This window comes from Muntiacus reevesi, chromosome 3 (genome assembly GCF_963930625.1).
Source record: "Muntiacus reevesi chromosome 3, mMunRee1.1, whole genome shotgun sequence".
NCBI classification, from domain to species: Eukaryota; Metazoa; Chordata; class Mammalia; order Artiodactyla; family Cervidae; genus Muntiacus; species Muntiacus reevesi.
Genome location: NC_089251.1, coordinates 2395046 through 2417504, shown reverse-complemented (window position 1 = coordinate 2417504; position 22459 = coordinate 2395046). Strand labels below are relative to the sequence as shown.

Sequence of the window (22459 nt, the reverse complement as noted above, 5' to 3'; positions counted from 1 at the left end):
CTGGAGAGCTGACTCTGGGGTCTGGGTGCCTCCTCCAATAGGCAGAACACTAGAGGGTGGGAGGCGGGACCCTCCCTGAAAGCCGGCTCCCAGCCCCTGGGTACAAATAAACGGAGGGTTCCGTCTGAGTGGCGTTTCCTTTATCCAGCCTGCCCAAACACGGTTTGGAAACCCGGCCCACCGCACGACGGGAATTCCCTGGCCGCGGTCGGGCTCCACATCCACACCAGATTCCAGGAAACCCCCGGCCACCGCTAGCGGTCGTCGGTCTACCCGGGGAGGGAGGCTGGAGTCCCGAGGCCCCGATGCCCGCGCGCCTGTTCCCTGCGACGCTCCCCCCTCTGCTAGTCTGGGTCTGGATGCTGACCGCCGGAGAGTCCCGCGGGGCAGGGCCCAGCCCTGCGACAGTAAGCGCGAGGGGGCCGGGCGCGGTCCGTCCAGGTACCCGCGGCCACGCCCCTATGCTAATGACCACGACGCCCCGCCTCTATGCTAATAAGCCCGGGCCTCCCGGGCGCACCTCGCCGCGGCCCCGCCCCCTAGCTAATAAGCGCGAGGCCCCCGGGCGCTCTCTGTTTAGGTCTCAGCGGGCCACGCCCCCGATGCTAATAAACACGAAGCCCCGCCTCTATGCTAATAAGCGTGAAGTCCCCGGGCGCTCTCCGTCCAGGTTCCGGAGGGCCACGCCCCCTACGCTAATAACACGACGCCCCGCCCCTACGCTAATAAGTCCGGGCCCCCGGGCGCCCTCCCTCCGCCCGGCCCCGCCAGCCCCGCCCCCTATGCTAATAAGCGGCCGCCTCTCCCACAAGGCCGCGCGCCGGGACGACGCGGCCGGCTCCGCGGCCCTTTGTGCGCGCGGCGAGCAGCGCCGGACTGCGGCACCATGAGCGGCGCGGGCGGAGCGGCGGTGGCGCCCGCGAGCTCGGCGCAGCCGGCGCAGGAGGAGGGCATGACGTGGTGGTACCGCTGGCTGTGTCGCCTGTCGGGAGTGTTAGGGGCAGTCTGTGAGTACCCGGCTCGGCCCCGCGCCCCCCACCCCGCGTGCCACCGGGAGGGGACCCGCTCGGGGTGCAGTCTGCGGGCGCGCGGGGAGCGCGGGGAGCGGGAGCTTCTGTGGTCGCCATGGTTACCGGCCGGCGGCCCGGGTTCCGGGCTCGTTCCGGGGCGAGGAGCGTGACCGGCCCGGGGAGCTGCCGGCCCGACGTGGCCTCCCCGCCGCCCCTCCCCGCCGACGCGCCTGGCTGGAGGGCAGCCCCGCCTGCTGACTGTTGCGCGTGCGGACGGCGGTCGCCTTATCCTCTGGGCGAAGGTTGTTTACACGTGGGGCGGGTGCAGGTCTGGCCAGGTTTCCCGAGGGGCGGGTGGTGGTGTCAGGGAGCAGGTGATCCCCGAGGAAGGGAGGTGGCCCCTCCTCTGGGTCCTCGCTGTCCACTTGGAGACGGTGCGCTTCCTCTGGTGTCAGCTCTGCCTCCGGCTGTCAGCTCAGCCGCAGCAGCGCCTCGCATCGCCCTCCTGTTCCCGGGACACAGGCTCGTCCTGGACACACCCCCAACCTCAAGTTTTCCGGGAAGCCCGGCTCTTTTAGCACAACCACCCCCAAAAGAGCAGGTATAGGAAGGCGGACCTGCTACTCAATGAGAGGAAGATCTCGTGGCAGGTCTTCTGAGGCAAGCCTCAGTCTAGTTGAATGGTGCTGCTACCCACAGCCTTGTGAATTACTGGACTGGGGCGGGCACAGCCCGAGGTCTTAGAAAGGTAGTGTCTGTTTGTCCAGGCGTTCTCAGGATTTGAACAGCGAGTGCCTGGCACAGAGGGCCGGGGCCAGGCGGACCCTGATCAGATATGCCAGAAGGAGCCCCTCTTTAGGGTCCCTCCCAGGTGGGTGGAGGCCCGAATAAAGCCCAGGATTGCAGGTTAGGAGCGTGCCGCTCTCCAGGGGCCAGAGTAGGACAGGCCCTCCGCCAGTCACCAAAGGGCCTCTGAGTCCCTGTCACTACGATTCAGAGGAAGCTTGCTTTTGACTTTGTAGGAGAGACTGGTCAGGTCTTAAGTATGATCCTTCAGAGTCTGGGTAGCTGTTTCCCTGGCAGATCAAAGTGAGGCTGCTGTGGGGCTGACACTGAGGAGGCGTGGGGTGGGGAGGGGAGGGCCTGACTGTGTCCTGTGGGCCGTCACCCTCCTCCCTCTGTCTTGGGGTCCTCAGCCCTGCTGGTGGTGGTGGTTTAGTCACTAAGTCTTGTCTGACTCTTGCGACGCTATGGACTGTGGACTGTAGCCTGCCAGGCTCTTCTGTCTATGGGATTCTCCAGGCAAGAATACTGGAGTGGGTTGCCATTTCCTTCTCCAGGGGATCTTTCCGATCCAGGAGTCAAGCCCGGGTCTCCTGTATCGCGGGCGGGCAGGCGCTTTACCAGCTGAGCCATGAGGCTGAGTCCCTTGTTAACCCTGGCATCCCATCCAGCTCTGTGCTTTTGAAGTAGGATACCTGGGCCGCTCCAGGAGTTCACGGTGTTGGGGTACTGACCCGTGAAGATGGAGAGAGACCTGTGGCTTCACCCTGAAATGTCACTTTCACCTGCAGGTTTGGGAATGTGATTGTCGTGTGGATCGCCAACAGCATATAACAGGGTAGATTGCAAAGCACAGAGGAGTCTCAGAGATGAGACTCGAGTTCAGACAGAGCTCCTGCTTCTGTGTGGTTGCTGTGCGGGAGAACCACCTTCCGCAGGTCGGGGGCCTTGGAGAGGCGTTTCCTCGGGGTCTTGATTGTCATCTGGAGGAGACAGGCTGGCCCTGGACACCTCCCTCACTTGGGAAGAGCATCGGAGGCCCCCGAGGGGACATCTTCCAGCCCTTGATGGTTAAAGGGCTCCTGGCTGGGTTGACACCTGGTCCTCCCGGAAGGTTGGCTGTTGGTAGACACGGGGGTGGAGGTGGAAGGCAGGACGTATGGGCCTCTGTCAGGCGAGACCAGGCACAGCGGACCGTCGGGCAGAAGCAGTGTCATGTCGTGGGCACTCATATCTGTGGCCCTGGGGAGCCCCGCTGCCTGAATGAGTGTGACGATCCAGGACTGGTGCCAGCCTTAGTAGGGCAGAGCGCGTCTGTCGCTGCAGACCTTGGTGGGGGGGCGCGGGGCGGCCCCCTTCACTTCCGTGGTTTCGTCTTCCATCGCTTGCTGTCTGTGTAGGGTTACACGGGAGCAGATCAGGAGGGCTCCAGGCCTTCTTGGGGATCAGGTGCGGAGGGAGCTGCTGCAGATTTAATGAACTGGTTGCTCATTGCTGCCTTGGTGGAGGGGGCAGCTTCCTGCCCAGCAACTGGCTTCCTGGCCCAGCCTGGCAGGCTCCCGGAGTTCTTGGTGAAGCGGGCTGGGGCCCTGGGGATGGAGGGAGGCGAGTGCACAGACCCTGCCGTGGGAGGCCGTCGGGAGGGGTGAGCTGGCTCTGCGTTTGGGGCCCCAGGGAAGCCACTTTCCGGGGTAGCAGAGGATGTCCCCTCCCCGCCGCAGGCCCTGGGTGTTTCTGGGTGGGCGGGCTGGGCTGGAGAGAAAACAGGCCTGGAAAGGTGAAAAGACCGCACTCAGAGTCACTGGGCTGGGTTGTGGTCAGAGCGGGGATTGTGACCCAGGCTGACCTGGCCTCAGTTTCTGTTCCGAGAGGGGCAGCCCTGTCCGCACCCACACCCAGAGGGCTTCTCTCGCGGCCTGCGCTGTGAGTGGTGCCGCCTGCCCTGCCCCGAGCCCTTGAGAGAGGGTCTCTCTTTGATGCTGTGCACCTTGCCAGGTGGGTGTCGGGACGGCTGGGGCTCAGAAGGCAGGCTCCCCCAGGCCCGGAACAGAGAGAGGGCGGGATGCCCTCGGTAAGGCCTCGCTGAGCCCTCAAGCAAGCCAGCTCCGGGATCCAGCTGCGCTCTGGCTGTGGGGTCTGGGCAAGCTGCTTCACCTGCCTGAGGCTGTCCTCACCGGTCCGTGGAGCCGTGTGCTGGCCCCGCTTGGGTCAGCTGTCCAAGGGGAGATGTCTGGGCGCTGTGAGGAGAACCTGGGGCTGGGTCGGAAGGGCCTCTTGCACCGACTCGAGCCATCTCCCCTGGGGGCCTCCCCCGGCCGACTCTCGCTCGTGTGTCTCTCTTTACAGCTTGTGCGATCTCGGGCCTCTTCAACTGCATCACCATCCACCCTCTGAACATTGCGGCCGGCGTGTGGATGATGTGAGTAAGCGTGTGACGGTCCTGCCTGGGGGGTGGGGGTATGTGCAGAGCCTCACCTCCCAGGGGGGCTGGGGGAGCCCCCGGGGGTCGAGCTGGGAGCACTGGTCCATGAGGGTTGACGGATGCTGGTGGTGTGCGGGGGACTCGGGCACCTGGGGGGGTGTGAGTTGTGCAGAACAGTTCCTGCTCCGGGGCTCAGGGGGTTCTTGGGGCAAACGGGGGCTCTTTCCCTCCTGGGGTGGGTGGAAGGGCCTGGTCTGCTGGAAGGGCCCAGGGTCTGGTCACTGCGACTGGGCCCTGGGCTCCTCCATGGCAGCCCCCAGCCTCGGCTCTGCTCCAGCCGCCCTGTTCTGGCTCATCTCGGAGCCTGGTGGGGTGAGCAGCCGGGAGCGGGAGGGGTGGCATCCTGGGGACACGGGCGCCAGGGCCCGCCAGCCTGGCCCGGTGTCAGCCTTCTTCTCTCCCCGGCCCTCCAGCATGAACGCCTCTGTCCTGCTGCTGTGTGAGGCGCCCTTCTGTTGCCAGTTCATGGAGTTTGCGAACGCCGTGGCGGCCAAGGCGGACAGGCTGCGCTCCTGGCAGAAGGCCATCTTCTACTGCGGGTGAGGGGCCGCGGGCCGGGCGTGACTCGGCTCCCCCAGACCCTGCCTCTGCCCCATGTGGCGGTGTTGGCCGGGAGCGGGGAGGGGACGGCTGACCACTACGGTGTCCTCCCCGTGGAGGTTTAAACGGGAATGGCCTTTGTGCCGAGTCACACGGTGGGCCCACTGTATGACATAATCCAGCGGTTCTGCGTCTAGAAGCCTCAGCTTCTGCACAGGCTTCAGACGTGAGGTCCGCACGCCTTGCAGCACTGGGGGTAATAGCGGAAAGGAGACCATCCTGGGCTGCCGGCCCATCCGTTCGGAGTTGGGCAGATTCCGGTAGATCCTTGTGTCCCTCTGTGCAGCCTTTCAGGAGAGGGGCCGACCCAGGTGTCCTGACACGGAAGGGGGAAGAACAGGAAATAGGGGCTCCAAACACGCTTTTCTCAGATTTTCCTGCTTCTAGCGACAAGTTCAGCATCTGAGTCCTCTCGTCTGAGCCCCGAGGTTGAACTAACTTCAGGATGTGTCTCATGCAGCTGCTAGAATAGCGCCTGGTATCTGGGAGGCTGTTAACAGCTCCTGGCAGCTGCAGGAGGAGTGGCTATCTGGATTATCCTTAGGCGTCAACATGGAGGTTTTTATTTCAAAGGTTTCTTCCCTTCCTGGAGGCCAGTGGTTGTGGCAGTCTGAGCACAAGATGTGTGTTCGGTTCTAGAGCTGCTTCCCCCTGTGTCTGATCACGGAGGAATATGAAATACCTGTCCTTTGCCTTGATCTTTATTTTTTAAATGTATTTTAAAATGCTAACAGTAACGTATGTTTGTTAAAGATAACCTGGAAAAGAGAAAGTTGTTATTCAAAGTCCCACTACCTGTTACATTTTGATATGTGTTCTTTCAGTCTGTCTGCAGGCATTTTTAAAAACCCATTTCTCACCCAGTTTTAACCATTGCAAGTAAATTTGTGTCCTGGTTTTTCCCCCTTAACATCATGGTAAAAACGTTTTCAGTTTTACCACAAAGGCTTCATAAGATGACTTTTAGTGATAGAAATATTTATTCCACTGGATGTGTCGTGCTTCTCTTAATTTGTAAACTGAAGTACAGATCAGGCTGTGATGAACATCTTGGTGCTAAAAATGTCTGTGTTCCTGATGATTTCCTTAGGATCTGTTTCCAGGTGTGGAGTTACTTGGTCAAAGATTATGATCGTTTAAATGATTCCAACGTGTGGCTAAATTGTTTTCCACAATTTGCAGCGGTTCCCTGGGTCTCTTCCTCCTTGCCCCTGGCCCTGGACCACGTGCTGTTTTCATGTTTGTATCTGTTAGCTGAGAGGTGAAGTCTTCTTCTCTATGCTTTCACTCATTGCATTTTCCTTTTTGGCAATTAATGGTCTCGTTTCCTTTTCACCCATTGACATAACGTCTTACTTAGTAAGTTGCATGTGTTTTCTATATTAAAGATTCCATCATCTTTATTATGTTTCCTGTAAAAATATTTCCAGCCTGTTGTTTGCCTTTAATTTTGTTTTGACAGAAGATTTTTTTCCCCACGGTCTCTTTTCTCCTTCACAGTTTCTATTATTATTTTATCACTGGGAAATTTTATAATTCCAGTAAAACCTCATGACCACACATCCCGCCAGATTGCAAACGCAGGTAGAATTCAGTTGGTCAAGCCCAAGGAGAGGCTGCAGTCTTGTCCTCATTGCGTACAGGGTGTGTGTGTTAACCCGGATCGCTGCCCCTGGTCCGGACGTCCCAGCCAGGACCCAGCACTGACCCTGTGGACACGTGAGCCAGAGCGGCCACCTTCCTCCCGGCGGCGCCCGCGGGACCAGACAGAGCAGGGGCTGCCTCACCGGTGATGCGCTCCGCGTGCGCCTCGCCGTAGGGAAGCCCCGTGCAGTTTAACCTTTGGAACCTTCTATGTTGCGATACGGCTGATTTTACTGCGCCACTAAGAGCCTTAGTTTATTTACTGCTTATGCTGTTCCAGGCATTAGGTAGTCAACACGCCTTGCCTGCTTCATCTCACAAACCTCTGAGATTTGATCCCACCTCACCATAGCGAGATTGAGCCTCAGTTGAATAACGTGCCCTGAGTCACAAGGCCAGCACGGGCCTGACCTGACACTGGATTTTTCTCCTCTGCCTGTATCTATGCACATTGAGGGCTTGGACCATCTCAGCGCTGTTTCAACCTTTTTGGATCAGGGACCCTTTCAAAAATCTTTTTTTTTTAATAATTTTGTCTGTGTTTCGGTTGTGCCAGGCCCTTGCTGCTCTGCCCAGGCTTCGCTAGTTGCAGCAGGGGGCTGCTCTTCCGCCGTGGTCTGCAGGCTTCCTGTCGCGTGGCTCCTGCTGCAGAGCGTGGGCTCTCTAGAGCGGGAGCGCAGGAGTTGGGGCCCAGGCTTCCGTTGCTCAGCGGCGTGGGGGGTGACTGGGGGTCAAACCCATGTCTGCTTCATTGGCCGGGGGGTTCTTTACCACTGAGCCACCAGGGAGGTCTCCCCAGATTCCGGTGAACGCTTTGGGCTCTCTCCCCAGGGCGCAGAGTTTTGCAGACAGGCTCAGGGGTGAAGCCCAATCGTGAGCCACGGGTGGGTGGGCATGCCCCTTGACCTCTGCTTCTCCCCTAGGATGGCGGTTGTTCCCATCGTCATCAGCCTGACCCTGACCACACTGCTGGGCAACGCCATCGCCTTTGCCACCGGAGTGCTGTATGGGCTGTCCGCGCTGGGCAAAAAGTGCGTTTGCTGGTCCCGGCCCGGCTATGGTGTGGGTGGGGGTGGGGGTGGTCTCTCCCTCCGGAGCCTCTCGGGGATGCAGGTCTGGGAGCGGCCCTGTTTCCTGCTGTCAGTGACCCTCGTCAGCATCTCCCGGGTGTCTGAGCTCTAAGGGATGGAGGCAGGAGAACTCACAGGACCCCTGGCGCGTAAAGATGGCAGGGACGCAGGGGCATAGCTCCTGGAGAGCCTCTGCCCATAGGGCCGCTCCCGGCTCGCTGTTCCCATGCCCCCCCAGTCCCGCAGAGCCCAGCCTGAGGGTCCCAGTCCTCCTCAACTCATGTCCCTGGCAGCCCGGGCCACTCTCAGAGGTGACAGGATGGGTCTTTGCCATCCTCAGTGACAGGGTCTCGTCTCGGGAAACCAGGGGGTGCGTCAGGCGCTAGGCAGGCACCCCCAGGACCCCAGGCCAGGAACGGGGCAGAGGCCGGGCGACTGCGTGTCTGGGGTCTGTCCCCCGTGTGGCGCTGACTGCCCTGTCTCCCCAGGGGCGACGCGATCTCCTACGCCAGGATCCAGCAGCAGAGGCAGCAGGTGGATGAGGAGAAGCTCACGGACGCCCTGGAGGGGGAGCTGTGAGGGGGTCAGGGGGCTCTCCTGCCCCCACTCGCCCTCTGGTTTGTGTGAGCGTGTGCCGAGGAGCGTGGACCCCGAGGGGTCTGGGAGGAGCCCGTGTCTGGTTCTCTCAGCCCCTCTCACTTGTCCCCACGCCTGGAGTCCTCCTCTCTCTGCCCCCCGTGCCCCACCCTTGGCATCACCCCGAGCCAAGCGCCGAGGGGCAGGGTGAGGGCCTCACCAGAGGCCGCAGGGCGAGCAGAGGGAGCCTCGGGTGACCAGCTGCAGGGCTCCGCACAGATAGCCCCCTGGCCCCGCTGTTCCCAGCTGGCCCGGCTTGGCCGACCGCAGGCCATGGGGTGGGTTTCGAGACTTGTGGCTGGCGGGACCACCCACTGTGACCGGCTGGAGGCCTGGGAGGAGCTGCTCCTGGGGACGTGGGTCTCCAGGCGGGGGCACGTCCACTCGGGCCTCCTGGCCCCCAGGCAGGAGCGTACCCCATGAGCTGAGCTTCCTGGGCCACTTCTGCCTGGCCACCCCCGGCGTCCCACTGCCACCCAAGCCCCGCCAGTCTCCTCCGCGGGGACCCCCAGATGCCCCTCCAGTGCCCCCGCCGGCAGCCCTGGCAGCCTGACTGCTGGCCGGGGTGTGCTCCAGCCCCTGGTCCTGGCACTGTGGACGAGCGCAGGAGCAGGCCTCTCCGCTGGGCCTGGCCGGCCCGGGCCAGCCGTGCGCTGCTCTGGGGCTCTGCCCCTGCTACCCCCAGGACCCTGGGCAGCTGCTCCTGCCTTCTGGAGCCAGCCCCAGGGCGGCACCCGATCTTTGCTTCCAGATGGACTTTCCTCTCTGGGGTTCGCTAGGGTTGGCGGCTGGGAGGCAGGCCCTGTCCCAGGGATAGCAGCGTGCCCCCCACCCAGCAGCTCTCCCCGGGAGCCCAGCCAGGCTGAGCTCCGGGGAAACAGGGCCTACAGTGTGGCCAGCCCCGCAGGACACGTGCCTTCAGGGGTCCTCCGGGACCACCTTCCTTAGGCCAGCGCCGGGGTCAGAGGGCTGTGGACTGTAGGCCTCTCCAGGCCGGCAGGGTGTGTGTGTGTGTCTCCTGTGTGTGCCGTGGATCAGACTGTCTGCCTCCCTGGGGGAGTGAGGGCCCTGCCCATCCTTCCTGGCTCATCCTTCCCCAGGAGGGGCTCTAGGGTCACTCCTGCTTCTGCTGGGTCTCCCTGCTGACTGGGGGGTCTCCCTGCTGACGGGATCCTCCCTGCTGACCAGGGTCTCCCTGTTGATAGGGTCTCCCTGCAGATGGGGGTCTCTCTGCTGACTGGGGTCTCCCTGCTGACCGGGGGTCTCCTGGCTGCGGGAGGGAAGAGCTGGCCTGTGTAGAGCAGGGTTGTGTCTCTGGCCTCTGAGGAAGCTGGTGGGTGTTGGGCAGGCCGTCCAGCCCCCGGGTCACAGGCCAGAGTGGGCAGGTCACCCGCCGAGGTGGTCAGGGCTTGCCCGCCCTGGGGTCTGGGGTCTGTCCCCCACGGCCCTTGTCGACTCTCCGTGTCTGCCTTGCGTTTTGAGCAATAAAGCCTGATGGCGGTCTGTGTGCTCTCTCCCGTGCTCTGCTCATTACCTTTCCCCTCTGGTCCGGAAGGGATGCCCCGGCCCCAGAGCAGCTGAGCAGGGGACCCCTGCCCCGGGGGAACCCGCCATGTCCTCGGGGTGCCGTGCGGCCTGCTCCCAGCATCTCAGACGGCGCAGGTGGCTCTTCCAAGCACACAGCGAGGAGGAGCTGGAACCTCATGGCTGGGGACCCCCGGCTCTCACCCCTTCCTTCTGCCTCGCTGTGGGCAGACTGGGGTGGCCTGGGGAAGCAGGCCCTGGTGACCTCGGCTGAGTCTTGGGTCTGACCTGGCTGCTGGGGGGCTCCCCCACCGGGAGTACTCCCCATGCCCTCCTCTCATTTATTGGTATAAATACGGTGAACACGGCTCACCCCAAGCACTTCCTGTTCCGGAAGCGGGGTGGTTATAGGAGGCAGAGTCCACGCTGGGTCCTGTGCCCTGGCCAGTGGGCGTCCAGCGCGTCCCCTGTGGTGTCCACGGGCCTCACAGGTGCAGCTTCCTGCCCTGGTCCCTGCACGGCCGCCAGGCGATGGGAGCAGCCGGATGGGGGCGGCGCCCCCGTGCAGAGCCGGTCCACCAGCACCGGCCCGTCTGTCCTCAGCACAGGGTCTCCTAGCGAGGCCTTGTCCCTGGCCCGGGGCTGTGTGATGGCCGCGTCTGCCGCAGGTCCGGCGGATGGGTGTGTGACGCCGCTGGCCGGCAGTGCTGCCTGCCCAGGGCCGGCACGTGTTCCAAGGGCTGTCAGGCCTCAGGGCCGCCCTCCTGTGCCCGCGTCGTCGTCGGCGGGTTGTTGCTGCCTCCTGGATGCAGGGTGCAGGTTCGGGGCCAGAGCCCAGCTCCACCACCCAGGGGTGTGGCCCTCTCTGGCGGGGACCCTCCCTAGTGCAGGAAGGACCTCCTCCCGGTGCGGAAGAAGGACTCGATCTGCTCTAGCGACCGGCCCTTGGTCTCGGGCACGCAGCAGCCGGTGAAGGCCAGGTTCACCAGGCACACGGCGGCGAAGAAGAAGAAGGGGGCCTCCAGGCCGAAGGCATTCTGGGGGGGAGAGCGTGTGGTTCACGGGGAGCCAGCGTCAGCTTCTGGCTCAGCTCGTGCTAGCCAGCCTGGGGTGCAGCGCTCCATCTCATTACCCGTCAGACACCCTGGGGCTCCCCACCACCTGCAGGAAATCCAGCCGCTTTAGCAGGGTGTTCGAGGCCCTCCAGGGCTGCAGGCAGCCCTCCTCTGGTGCTGGGCCCTGGGACTGACCTCCTCCTCTGAGCTGGAGCCCACCCTGGTCCCAGATACCAGCCTCTCCCTGGTTCCAAAGCCCACCTTACCTCTCAGCCTTCCCACGCGCCTGCCTGCAGCAGGCCCGCCACCACGGCACGGCTGGGGGCGTGCTCCTTCTCTGCCTGCCGCCCCCTCCTCTCCACCATCGCTCTGCCTCCTGCTGGCACCTCTCTGGGTGCCCCCACCCTGCCCTGACCCACTCACTGCACCAGGACGGGCCCTGCCCAAGCTGTCCGCGTCAGAGCTCCCACCGGGGCACTGGGGACTGCAGCTGGCTTCAGGGCCTGCTGGGAGTCTGAGCCAAGTTACGACGGGGAAGCGCTTGGCCGAGACCCGAGCTGCCCACCGGCGGGAAGACCACGCTCGCTGCCCAGGAGGTGCGGCAGGGCGGGCGGGCCCGGCTCTGTGGTCCCACCCCGGTCTGGGGGTCAGCCGCCTGGCTTCTCCCAACAGTTCCCTGAGCCGAGTGTTTGCTGAACTGAAGGAGCCTTCGCTACAGTCACTTGGCGGTCCCTGGCCTGGTGTGAAGGGAGCGTGTGCTGAGGCTGAGGGGACACAAGGAGACGCCCTCACGTGGGCCCCCAGCACCGGCCAGGGGGGCCCCCGGGCCCGCGGGCCGAGTACTCACCGTCACCAGCAGGAAGGACTTGGTGAGGGCAAAGGCAGTGAGCCAGCTGACCAGCACGCAGAGCCCCGAGGCCACGCCGCGGGCCCGCAGGGGCAGGATCTCCGACATGAGGAGCCAGGTGATGGGCCCCCAGCCCATGGCGTAGCCTGCCGGGAGTGGGGGGGGAAGGGCATGCTCAAACCCCATCTGGGGTCTGGGGGAGGCCTCGGTGTCTCCCTGGAACTGCTGGGAGACCCTCCCCAACCACCAAGACAGCAGCACCCCAGCCCGTCCAAGCGCATGACGCTGGCCCGCCGCCACCCCTCCACGGCCGCACCTACCCATGATGAAGAGCATGGTGGCCAGCAGGGGCACCAGGGTGAGGTAGCTGGTGGGCGTGGCCAGGGGCTGCTCCGTGCCCGCCAGGGCCGCACGCTGCAGGCCCACGGTGCTGTTGGGGGCCAGAGACTTGGGACCGAAATGCACGTACAGCCCCAGGGTCAGGTTGGCGGCAAACATGCCGGCTGCTGTGGACAGACCGGCGGCCCTCAGGGGGCCGGGATGCCGTGAGCCCGAGTCCCTCGGCGCCCTGCGCCGCCCACTGCCCTCTAGGCCGCTCCCACCCCGCCGGCGTCTGGGCCGTCACACCCAGCGTGTGTCACAGCCGGCGTGCTCGCTCCCGCGAGCCCCAGCATGCCTTCCTGGATGTCCAGCTCTGCTGCGCCAGGTGCCAGGGAGACCCAAGTCCACCCGGCAGGGCAGCTGTGACCCAGGCCCCCTGATGCTCCCACCAAGAGGGCAGCAGCTGAAGGAGCAAAAGGAAGCGCAGGCAACCCACCCGCACTCACCCGAGATGAAGAGCAGGACCTTGCGGCCGGCCAAGTCCATGGTGAGGGCGGCGATCAGCACGGACAGGAGCCTCACGGCGCCCACGATGGCAGCATCATCCTTGGGGGGCTGCAAGGAGGGGGCCCTGAGGCAGAGCGCCCCAGCCCCCAAGGCTCCGCAGGGGCAGGCCCCGGCTCAGCTGCTTTGTGCCAGGCAGTGGCACCGGTCGCCCAGCCCAGCCGGCGGGGCCTCGCTGGCAGAGGGTGCAACCGCCATGCCCACCAGTAAGCCCGGGGCTGGTACGGGACCCTGGCACCACAGCCCCTAATCTTCACATCTCATCTCATCTCTGAGCCCAGGGTAGGCGGGTGAAGGCCCGCTGGCTATTATCTCCAGTTCTCAGAGGAGGAAGCTGAGGTTTGGGGCATGGGAACTGACTTCCTCAGCAAGTGACAGATGTTCTGAGCCTGGGATCTGCAGCTCCCAGGGGTCTGTCCTTCTAGAAGACTGGTCTCCCTTGTAATTCTGAGTATCTTATTTATAAAGCACGTGAGCTTTACTCACAAACGTTACTCTGAGGACAAGCGGGCGGTGCGGAAAGTTACGCGACGTGGGTGCGCCCCGGACGCTGGACAGGGTGGGCGCTCAGCGGGCACGGCCTCCCTGGGCCCGGGGGCAGCGTGGGCGGGCTCTCACCAGCAGGACCGCGGTGCTGTCGAAGATGGACTGCAGGTAGACGAGGATGGGCGTGATGCCCGTCAGCTGCTGCAGGAGGCGCATGAGCAAGGCGATGACGATGGGGCGGTACATGTGGGGGTCCCGGGCCTCGGCCCACGACAGGTGGCTGCTCTGGAGACACGAGGCTGCCGCTGCAGGGGGCTGTGCCGGCCCCTCCGGCTGAGCCACCCTGGCCTGGGGTGCCCAGGCTAGGCAGGAGGCTCCCTTCTTCCCTCTTCCAGGAAAGGTCCCTGCCACTGGGGCAGCCCTACCTCTGGGGACCCCCAGGGGACCCAGGCTCCCGGGTCAGTGGGTGGGCTGAGGCAGGCCCCGATGGCAACACGGCCGGCCCCGGGCCTCCACGGCGTGGCGCATACACACCCTGGGCCAGGCCCCGAGACGTCCCGCCCCCACCTCCTTCCTGGAGGTGGGAACTGCTCTCATCCCTGCTTTCCAGGAAAGGCAACCGAGGCTCAGGCCAGTGGTGCGAGTGGCCCATGCCCCACAGCACTGCGGGACACCCACCCCGCACACACCTGTCTCCGGACGGTGTCCTGGATCTGCTCGAACTCCCAGCGGGTGTCGGCATCGGCCCCTCTCAGCCAGGCCAGCGCCTGCAGCGCCTCCGTGTCCCTGCCCTTGGAGAGCAGGAAGCGAGGGGAGTTGGGCATACAGCTGAGCAGCAGGACCATGACGAGCACCGGCCCCTCCCCGGCCACGGCCAGCCAGCGCCAGGGCAGCAGCAGGCCTGTGGACAGGAGCTGTGAGGGGCTGGGGCGGGGCCGGACACAACCCCTCCCACCGGGGGCCTCTGAGCAGCCTCACTCGCCTTCAAGGGTCAGTCCCAGGGCCGCCTCCTACAGGAAGCCTACCCTGGTTTCTCCAAGCTGGGCTGCACTCTGATCACAGGTCCTTGGAGGGCCCCCAGGGTCATTGCAGAGTGACGGAGGAGTAGCCTGAGCAGCAAGGCCCTGGGGGCCTCTACCAGCAAACACTGACCACCCCCCACACGCCGGCCATACTCCGACCACTTTTCTCCCATCCAAGTACAAACCAGGCCCAACCCAGCTTAGCTTCTGAGATCTGACAAGGTTGGGAGCATTCTGGGTGGTATGGCCGTAGATCTGATCACTTTTATCTATGGACTTCCCACCTGAGACTATTTGCCAGAAACCATTCTGCTATTAAAAGACGGTTTACAAGACTGCCCGCCTAGGAGAACCCTCGCCGCCCAGTTAGGGGTGGGGCCTCATGACCAGAGAGGGGCAGGGGACGGCCCGGAGGCACACAGCACCATGGCGGCCCCGCCCCTGGCCTCCCAGCAGGGGGTCATTGTGGGCAGGTTTGTCCCTTCCTCTCGGGTTGGGCCTCCCTGGGTGGCTCAGACAGCAAAAAAGTTTACCTACAGTGCAGGAAACCTGGGTTTGATCCCTGAGTCTGGAAGATTCCCCTGGAGAAGGGCATGGCAACCCACCCCAGTATTCTTGTCTGCAGAATCCCACGGACAGAGGAGCCTGGCGGGCTGCAGTTCACGGGGTCACAAAGAGTCGGATGCGATTGAGTGACTCACACTCTCACTTTCTTTTGTCCCTTCCAGCCCCTGCTGCTCAGCGGCCCCGTCCCCCACCCCCCCAGCCCGCACACAGGAGGTGTTTCGTGTGTGCATCCGGATGATACTTGCCGAGGGCATAGAGGGACAGTGACCCGAACACAGCCATGAGCTGGGGTGTGGCGCCCAGGGCCCCGCGGACGCTGGGGGGAGCAATCTCAGACACATACACCTGCAAGACACAGGCCGCCGGCCTTTGCTGAGCACACGCCCCGGGCCGGCTGGGGTGAGCGGGGTGGCCCAGTGAGCCCGCGGAGCGGGCAGTGGGGGCTTCTGTGGGTTCTCGCCCTGGTCGTGATCTCAGCAGGACCTCAGCTGCCCGAATGGTGAAGTGGGCAGAACCACTCAGCCCTGACATGGGGACGCGAGGCTGGGAGTGGAGGCCCGGAAGCACCCAGACTCTGGCCTCCGCTCCCCCGACCCGGGGCTTTGTGCCCAGTTGGGCCTGCCCAGCCCCAACATGGGAGTGGTGGGTAACATGCGGGGTCCCAGGAGGGGTGCAGGGCAGGGACTTCCCTTTTCTTCCCGTTATGTTGCTCAATGTGGATTTTCTCTGATTGAGCAACGAGTCTGCCAGGCTTTGAGACAGGAAGTTTGGGGAGTCCAGAGTGGGGGCAGCTTGGGGCATGGTGTCACATTTCCCCCAGGTGAGCTGCCCTGGGGGTGCTGAGCTGAGGCTCCCTGGCCAACACATCCCCACAGACTGTGCGGGGGGCGGGCCCGAAGCCAGGAGCCCTCAGCTCATGGTGGTCAGTGCAAATACTGAGGCAGTGAGGAGCCCGGGCTGGGCAGTCCTGGCCTTACCGGGATGCAGGCAGCTGTGAGACCCCCTGCGAAGCCCGTCAGCATCCTTCCCAGAAGCAGCATCCAGAGGCCGTGGGCGCCTGCCATCAGCGCATAGCCGGCTGCCGAGGGCACAGCTGAGAACATGATGCTGAGCTTCCGGCCCAGGAGGTCATTGAGGACCATGGCGCTGAGTCCCCCGGCCGCCGCACCCAGGGTAAACACGGACTGCAGGGGAAGGATGCAGGGCAGGCATGTCTGGGCACCCAGCACCGCCGCCCCCACCCCGCCCCCGTCAGAGCCTAGAGACAGCTGCTCTCCCAGGCTGTCCTGGGAGCCTGGGCTGCAGGACTGGGGCTCTGGATGGTAGTGAGTCTCCTGTCCCCAGAGGGGTACAAGCAGCACGCGGACAGCTGTTTGTGAGGGAAGCCACAACAGGTGTCTGCCGTGGTTCTGTCCAGACTGCTGTTTAAACGCCGAGTACTGTCATAAAGCAGACAGGAGGGTTCTGTGACTTGAAGCCCTTGGGATTTTAAGTTCTGGGGGTTCTCGGACTCCCTGCTGCGTATATGGGGAGTTGGATCCAGTCAGCAACCTGGGCATCCTGCCTAGCCTGTCTGAGCCTCAGTTTTTGCAGCTGCGTTACAGGGACAGCAGTAGCACCCACCTCATAGCGTTGGCCCCAGAGTGAACCAGCTCGCGTGGGAAGTGCTGAGCAGGCCCGGCACAGACTAGGTGCACAGCGCGCGTTGGGTGTTACTATCTTAGCTAACGTGCCGTGGTTGCAAATATAAGAGTACTAAGATGGCAGTTCCAGAATCTTGGGACTCCGAGGCCCCGTGCTCCTCCTACCCACACGCCCGCCATCTCTCCTCATCTCGCGGCGAGACGGGAGTCTCATGGTTTTTCTCGAGTTGCGGCGGGAACCTGGGGTGTATTCTCGAGTTACGACGGGGATGGCCCTTCCAAACACGGGTGTGTTCAGCGACGTCAGGACTCCTGTCTAGTTGCGAGGGACCCCTCGGGAGTCTCCTCGCGGCTTGAAAGGGCCATAGGAACCCCTCTCGAGGTGAGGCGGCAGACCCAGGCACCCTCGTGGCCCAGCAGTGCTCTTTCCATTAGTACCAGAGTGCCCGGCCTCCCCTTGTCCAGGGAGGTGCCTGCTCTGTTGTGACGGCCCAGCTCCAGGTGTGGGGGTGATCTGTGGAGCCCTCAGCCCCACAGGGTACAGATCTTACGGGACACCTCCCCACCTGCTCCTTCCCACGCCTTCTCCATCAGCTTTCACTTCCCCCTTTCATTTCGGAGCCTTTGTCTGGCCTCACTACCCCTCACCCCTATTGCCAACCTGGAGTGGATGGGGGAGGGGCAGACCAGGGCCCTGGAGGGGGTCCCATGGCTGAGCTTGGGGGGGTGGGTTCCTAGCTGGGGACAGAGCTCAGTGGGTCCCTGCTCCCCCTGCCCTGCCCCTTGTCAGCTCAGAGCGTGGCTCTTACCCCGAACCAGGATGCCTGGGTTTTGGTCAGATTCAGGTTTGGATCCGAGGAGTGCTCCAGGGCAGGAATGACAGGGGATGTGTAGACCAGAGCGTACCCGAAGCTGAAATTGCCCAGCACAGCAGCGAAGGTAGCCAGGAACACTCTCTTGTTCTGCAGGACCCTGGCGTGTGTGGGGGCGGTGCAGAGCCGTCAGGATCTTTGAGTCCACCACCCCCCCCAACTGCTGTCTGGCCTGAGCACAATGGCTGCCTGCTCAGAGGGCAGTGCTGGGGACAGATGGGTCAAGAGCTGGTCAGACCTCCCGGGCCTGAGCACCGGCTCCCTTGGGGGAAACCCCCAGGGCATGAGGACAGCCCGTTGCTGGGGCTGGGACACGCGTGCAGGGCGCCCTTCCCAGAATAGGAGCCCTGGAGGCTGCCCCCAGCTTTGCCATGCAAGGCTTGCTGCTTTAGGCAAACCCCTCACCTTCTCGGGGCGTCCATGGCCCTATCTCTGCCAGCTTGGGGCTGGGCCTAGTACTCAGGGGGGCCCAGGACTAGTGTGTCTGAACTAGGTGGCCCCTTGGCGGCCACTCCCCGACAGTCAGTGGAGGCCCAAGGTCGGGGAGCCAGCTGCCCCCTGGAGGTTACCAGGCCATCCGCATCCTCCACCCGCAGACCCTACGCCCAGAGACTCTCACCCGACCCGCGTCCTCTCCGCTGGTGACGGGGGCGGCTTCTCGGGGAAGGTGTCATAGTCCCGGCCTTCGGCTCCGAGCAGCGGCTCCTGCATGACCGGCTCCTTCGCCCGGGCGCGCCGCAAGGGGCCGGGGCAGCTCTGTCCCGAGGCGCGTCGGCCCGCAGCGGATGGGCTCATCCGGCGGAGCCCGGAGCCCCGCCCCCAGGCCGCGATTGGCTGCTGGGCGGCCCTGCAGAGCGGGCGTCGGCCAATGGGGCGGCCGCGAGTGGTGCGGATGCTGAGGATGCCGGCGCCGAGCTGGGTGGGGCGGCCGGGCTTTCCCCGGGAGCCGACTCGCGTCCCGGCCGGAGTAACCCACACCGGAAGGCAGGGTTTTCCCTGGACGCCGCAGGCCCCTCGTGCGCCCCTGGAGGCGGCAGGGCTCGCTAGGCGGATAGGAGCCCCTCACGGGGGGAGGCTCTTGGAAGTCGTGCGGGGCCTGGTCCAAGCTGGGTACCAGCCCTGGGGGCGTAGACCGCATCCCTGCATCCCACCCGGGGCCCATTTGGTATAAGCGGGAGGAAGCTGAAACCCAGAGAGGGGCCGCAAGGCGCCAGGGTCACCCAGGGGACATTTGTGCCCCTTCGAAGGAAGGCCGTGGGCTCCGCCTTGCGCTCGACTCCCCCCCCGCCCGCCACAATACGTCTGGAGTCACTGCAGTCCCCTAACGGGGTGAGACCCAAGCTGGCTCGCCAGATCCAGGACCGCCTCAGCCAGGGGGTGTGGCGTGAAGGCAGAGGGAGGAGGGGGTGGCGGTTCCCCTGGGCGAGACTTGTATGTTTTCCCATTTCTGATTGGGGGAGTAACCTGGCTTGTAGCAAATCATCCAGGTAATAAGATAAAATTTACAAATAGGAAAAGCAGAAACTGAAAATTCCCTGGAAGTCCAAGCTAAAAACCCCCCAACCAGCCAAACAAAAAAACCAACCCAACCTGCACACAAACACACACACCACACACCACACGACAGCGACAAAACGTCTTGAGTTACTAGTGGCAACTCTCCGTTTGGACTTTTTCAGAGAGGAGAGAGGAAGATGAATCAGACCTTATTGTACTGAATGGACATCCACATGTATTTTTAAAACTGATCCTTTATTGTTGAGCATTTGGGTTATTTCCAAATTTTATCTGTCAAAATAGCAAAGAGTTTTTAAAAGTTGTTACAATTCTCTTTTATACTCATTGAAGTATAACCGTATATATTAGAATAGAGAAAAGAGACGTGGGAAAACCACGAGCTCTGCCAACAGCCTCACCTTCCCCTCTTTTCTCCACGTATCTGTTTGCGTATTCGCACACCAAATGTGCCTCAGATCGTGTGATACTTCACACTGTCTTTTAAGCATTTTCTTCTTGCTATCAAGGACATCATCTTTGGACTCAGCACACCCAGTAAGTGGCGATTCCTGCTGCAGTCCTGCGCAGTCCTCATGACCGTAGTTTGGAAACTGAGACAGAAGACACTGACCCTGAGCAGGACCCGATGGGGCTTTCCCAGGACAGAACACCACCCTGATGTCCTTCACTGCGTTCTGTCTACAGAAAATCATTAGCCATAGAATGAACTTATTCAGAGAAAGGGGGGAAAATGCAGAAGCAAAGCAAAGCAAACAGGAAAAATAATAAAGTTTAGTAATTAAACAAAGTCAAGGACCTCTTAGTTCCTCCTCAAAGGCTATAAATAATACTCTGAGTCATCTCCTATGAGCTGTTGGCTGATACTGAAACCCCCATCACGTGGAAGGAGTTAACTCTTTGATGACCAGACCGTAGGCATGACATGAGGTGCTCCATCACACACAGTTCCAAGAACTGGCCTCAAAGAAATGGACCCAAGCCAACCGTGGAACTGAAATTTAACTGTACTTAAGATGACGCTGATGAGACCACTGTGTGACCAATTTCAAGAGGATCGCTGGAGCTGACTGTGCTGTTTCTGTAGGGAGCCCCCTCCCTCCACCTATGTGTGCGTGCTAAGTCGCTTCAGTTGTGTCCGAATCTTTGTGACTTTATGGACTGTAACCCGCCAGGCTTCTCTGTCCGTTGGATTCTCCAGGCAAAAATACTGGAGTGGTGACAGAGGAATCAAACCTGTGTCTCTTATGCCTCCTTCATTGGCAGGACAGTTCTTTACCACTTGGGCTTCCCTGGTGGCTCAGATGGTAAAGAATCTGCCTGCAATGCGGGAGACCTGGGTTTGGTCCCTGGGTGCGGAAGATCCCCTGGAGGAGGGCATGTCAACCCACTCCAGCATTCTTGCCTGGAGAATCCCCATGGACAGAGGAGCCTGGTGGGCTACAGTCCACAGGGCCGCAAAGAGTCAGACATGACTGAGCGACTGACACAGCGCAGGACAGCGCCACTTGGGAAGCCCTCCTTCGCCTACGAGAACCCTGAACATCCTGAGTAGCAAGCGAAGTCGGCTTTTGGACCCGAGTCGCCCTTCTCCCCCAGGTTGCTGGCCTCCTATAGAAAGCAAGCTTTCCTTTCTTACCAGTACTTGTTTCTTGAGTATTGTATTTCAAGCTTCGAGCAGCCAAATCTGAGCTCAGTAGCAACATCTCAGACATAAGCTCAATGAATAAACCTCTGTGTGCCCCCAGGAATTGCAGCTCAGATCATGAAAGAAGCTTCTGGGACGTCCTTGGTGGTCCAGTGGCTGAGACTCTGAGCTCCTAATGCAGGTGGCCTGGCTTCGATCCTTAGTTGGGGGACTAGACCCACGTGCGTCAGTGAAAATCGAAGATCCTGCATGCTGCAACTAAGGTTCCGTGCAGCCAAATACATTTTAAAAAAGAAGCTTCTGATCACCCTCAGAGAGTCCCCAGTACCTCTTTGCAGTCATGTGCAGCCTCCTGAGGTCCCATCACTGACTTCTGTCCTTGTGGATTAGATTTCCCTACTCTTAAACCTCTTGAATGGACTCCTGCTCTTGTTTTTGGCTCTTCCCCCCACCCAGTTTTTTCCCATTAAATTTTTTTTTTATGTGGGATCTTCCCAGACCAGGGGTTGGACCTGTGTCCCCTGCCTTGGCAGGCAGATTCTTAACCACTGGACCACCAGGGAAGTCCCCAGGTTTGTTTTGTTTTTTCCCTTTTACAGTCAGCTTTATTGAGGGACAATCTACACACAGGAAAATGAACTCATTTTAAGTGTGTAGGTCAACGAGTGTTGACAACTGTATCACCCCGTGGCCCCTCAATCAACACAAACTTGCCATCCTCCAGAATCCCCCATCCCTAAGCAAGTGCTGATCATCCGTCTCTGACTGTCGATTCCATTCATCTTTCCTAGAGTTTCATAGAAAGACACCTTAGTGAGTGCTTGCTCTGGCTGCCTTCACACACCACCTCCGTGAGACTCATCTGTGCTGCGTGCTGCAGCGGCCTACCCTCCTTATATTGCTCTGCGTGTGAGTTCCATTCTTTTACGGGTGGTTGGGTTTCACGGGGCTCAGGGCAAGCCACCCTAAAATATGCCAAAGTGGCAGACACTGATTACTCTGGATTTAAGCTACTTGAGAAAAGCAGTAGATGCAAGAAGGAGACTCTGACCCTCCTCTCTGTCCCCTTGAAAGTAGGAAATAAATTTCCCATGTGGAAGCTAGCCTTCCCGCACCAGGAGGCAGAGAGTCAGGCTTATCCCCAGAGATGGGGAAATCAGGGCCTGAAGGCTGGTAACAAACCCTGCTGAGCTTCTTCACTAACTAGTACCCAAGCCTGAGTGTCTTTGTCTTGTCAGTTCCTGACAGATTTGTCGTTTCTTTGTCTAAATAACATACAGGCTTCCTGCCTTTGGTCATTTCTTTGGGTCCTATGTCTATGAAAGTGCCATATGTGTGAAATTCAATTTGTCTGTTTGATTTTCCTCCTGTTGATCTGTCTTGTGTCCATTTAATTATTAGATGAGCTGAAATAACGAAGAAGGGTAGGGGGCAAGGTCCCCTCCTGGACAGGCTATTTTCAGTTTTGGGCTAAAGGATAAATCTTGTGTGACTCTCCTTATTCACAGACCCCTCTTCTGGGGTTTTTAAGGTTCTTAAGTGGATGAAGCTGGAATTGCTCATTAATCTTTTTCCCTGGGCATTAAGGTTATTTCACACCCTTTTGCTTTTTTCCCCCTAAACTAATATGTTTATAAAAATATTTATTTGAATGCACTGGATCTTAGTTGTGGCATGTGGGATCCTTAGTTGTGGCATGTGGGAACTAGTTCTCTGACCGGGGTCAAACCCAGGCCCCCGGCACTGGGAAAATGGAGTCTTAGCTACTGGACCACCAGGGAAGTCCTTAGCTTTCTTTGCTTTTAAAATTAGCAACGGGATGCACGTCTTTGCCCGTAAGGGATAACTTCCTTCAGCAAAGATCACTTCTGTGGTCCTCTGGCCTCCGAACCCTCCCATCTTATCTCCTCCTGCTCCCCCCCCCCACCCCGGGTCTGCCCCAGACGGGCAGCTCCAGAGCCTGGCCCTGGTGCTGGGGTGGGCCTATGCCCCCTCTTCCACTCACCCCCTGCCTGGTACAGTGCCCAGAAGCCCCTTGCCAACTGGAATTTAGAGTCTGCCGCTTCTCCTTGGAGGAGGAAGTGGTTACCCACTCCAGTATTCTTGCCTGGAGAATCCCATGGATGGAGGAGCCTGGCGGGCTACAGTGCACGGGATCGCAAAGAGTCGG

The 22459-nt window shown here is 61.2% G+C and overlaps 2 protein-coding genes across 3 annotated transcripts; one reads left to right on the top strand and one right to left on the bottom strand.

Annotated features, from left to right (window-relative positions):
- The first annotated feature begins 809 nt into the window (after positions 1-809).
- On the top strand, positions 810-8312 carry CACFD1 (calcium channel flower domain containing 1). Of its 2 annotated transcripts, XM_065928138.1 has the most exons (5): positions 810-1007; positions 4140-4212; positions 4689-4814; positions 7443-7550; positions 8078-8312. In XM_065928138.1, exons 1-5 carry the CDS (start codon positions 887-889, stop codon positions 8166-8168), a joined length of 519 nt encoding a protein of 172 aa, XP_065784210.1. In that variant the 5' UTR covers positions 810-886; the 3' UTR covers positions 8169-8312. The 2 variants fall into 2 exon arrangements, with proteins under 2 accessions (XP_065784210.1, XP_065784211.1); XM_065928139.1 differs by lacking the exon at positions 4689-4814.
- A 1724-nt stretch (positions 8313-10036) lies between these two features.
- On the bottom strand, positions 10037-17910 carry SLC2A6 (solute carrier family 2 member 6). The gene is made up of 10 exons (XM_065928106.1): positions 17746-17910; positions 17064-17226; positions 15589-15795; positions 14857-14956; positions 13712-13923; positions 13155-13307; positions 12479-12587; positions 11972-12157; positions 11652-11797; positions 10037-10786 (listed from the first exon to the last, which is right to left on the bottom strand). The coding sequence occupies exons 1-10, from the start codon at positions 17835-17837 to the stop codon at positions 10631-10633; spliced, it is 1524 nt and encodes a 507-aa protein (XP_065784178.1). The 5' UTR covers positions 17838-17910; the 3' UTR covers positions 10037-10630.
- Between the last annotated feature and the right edge of the window lie 4549 nt (positions 17911-22459).

Bases quoted from the DNA above. Each gene is read 5' to 3' on its own strand.
- CACFD1 (XM_065928138.1), top strand. From the start codon at position 887: ATGAGCGGCGCGGGCGGAGCGGCGGTGGCGCCCGCGAGCTCGGCGCAG. The intron at 4,213-4,688 runs GTGAGTAAGCGT...CCGGCCCTCCAG, and splicing joins GCGGCCGGCGTGTGGATGAT to CATGAACGCCTCTGTCCTGC. The intron at 7,551-8,077 runs GTGCGTTTGCTG...CTGTCTCCCCAG, and splicing joins CTGTCCGCGCTGGGCAAAAA to GGGCGACGCGATCTCCTACG.
- SLC2A6 (XM_065928106.1), bottom strand. From the start codon at position 17,837: ATGCAGGAGCCGCTGCTCGGAGCCGAAGGCCGGGACTATGACACCTTC. The intron at 17,227-17,745 runs GTGAGAGTCTCT...CACACACGCCAG, and splicing joins GCGGAGAGGACGCGGGTCGG to GGTCCTGCAGAACAAGAGAG. The intron at 11,798-11,971 runs GTAGGTGCGGCC...CACTCCCGGCAG, and splicing joins CACCATGCTCTTCATCATGG to GCTACGCCATGGGCTGGGGG.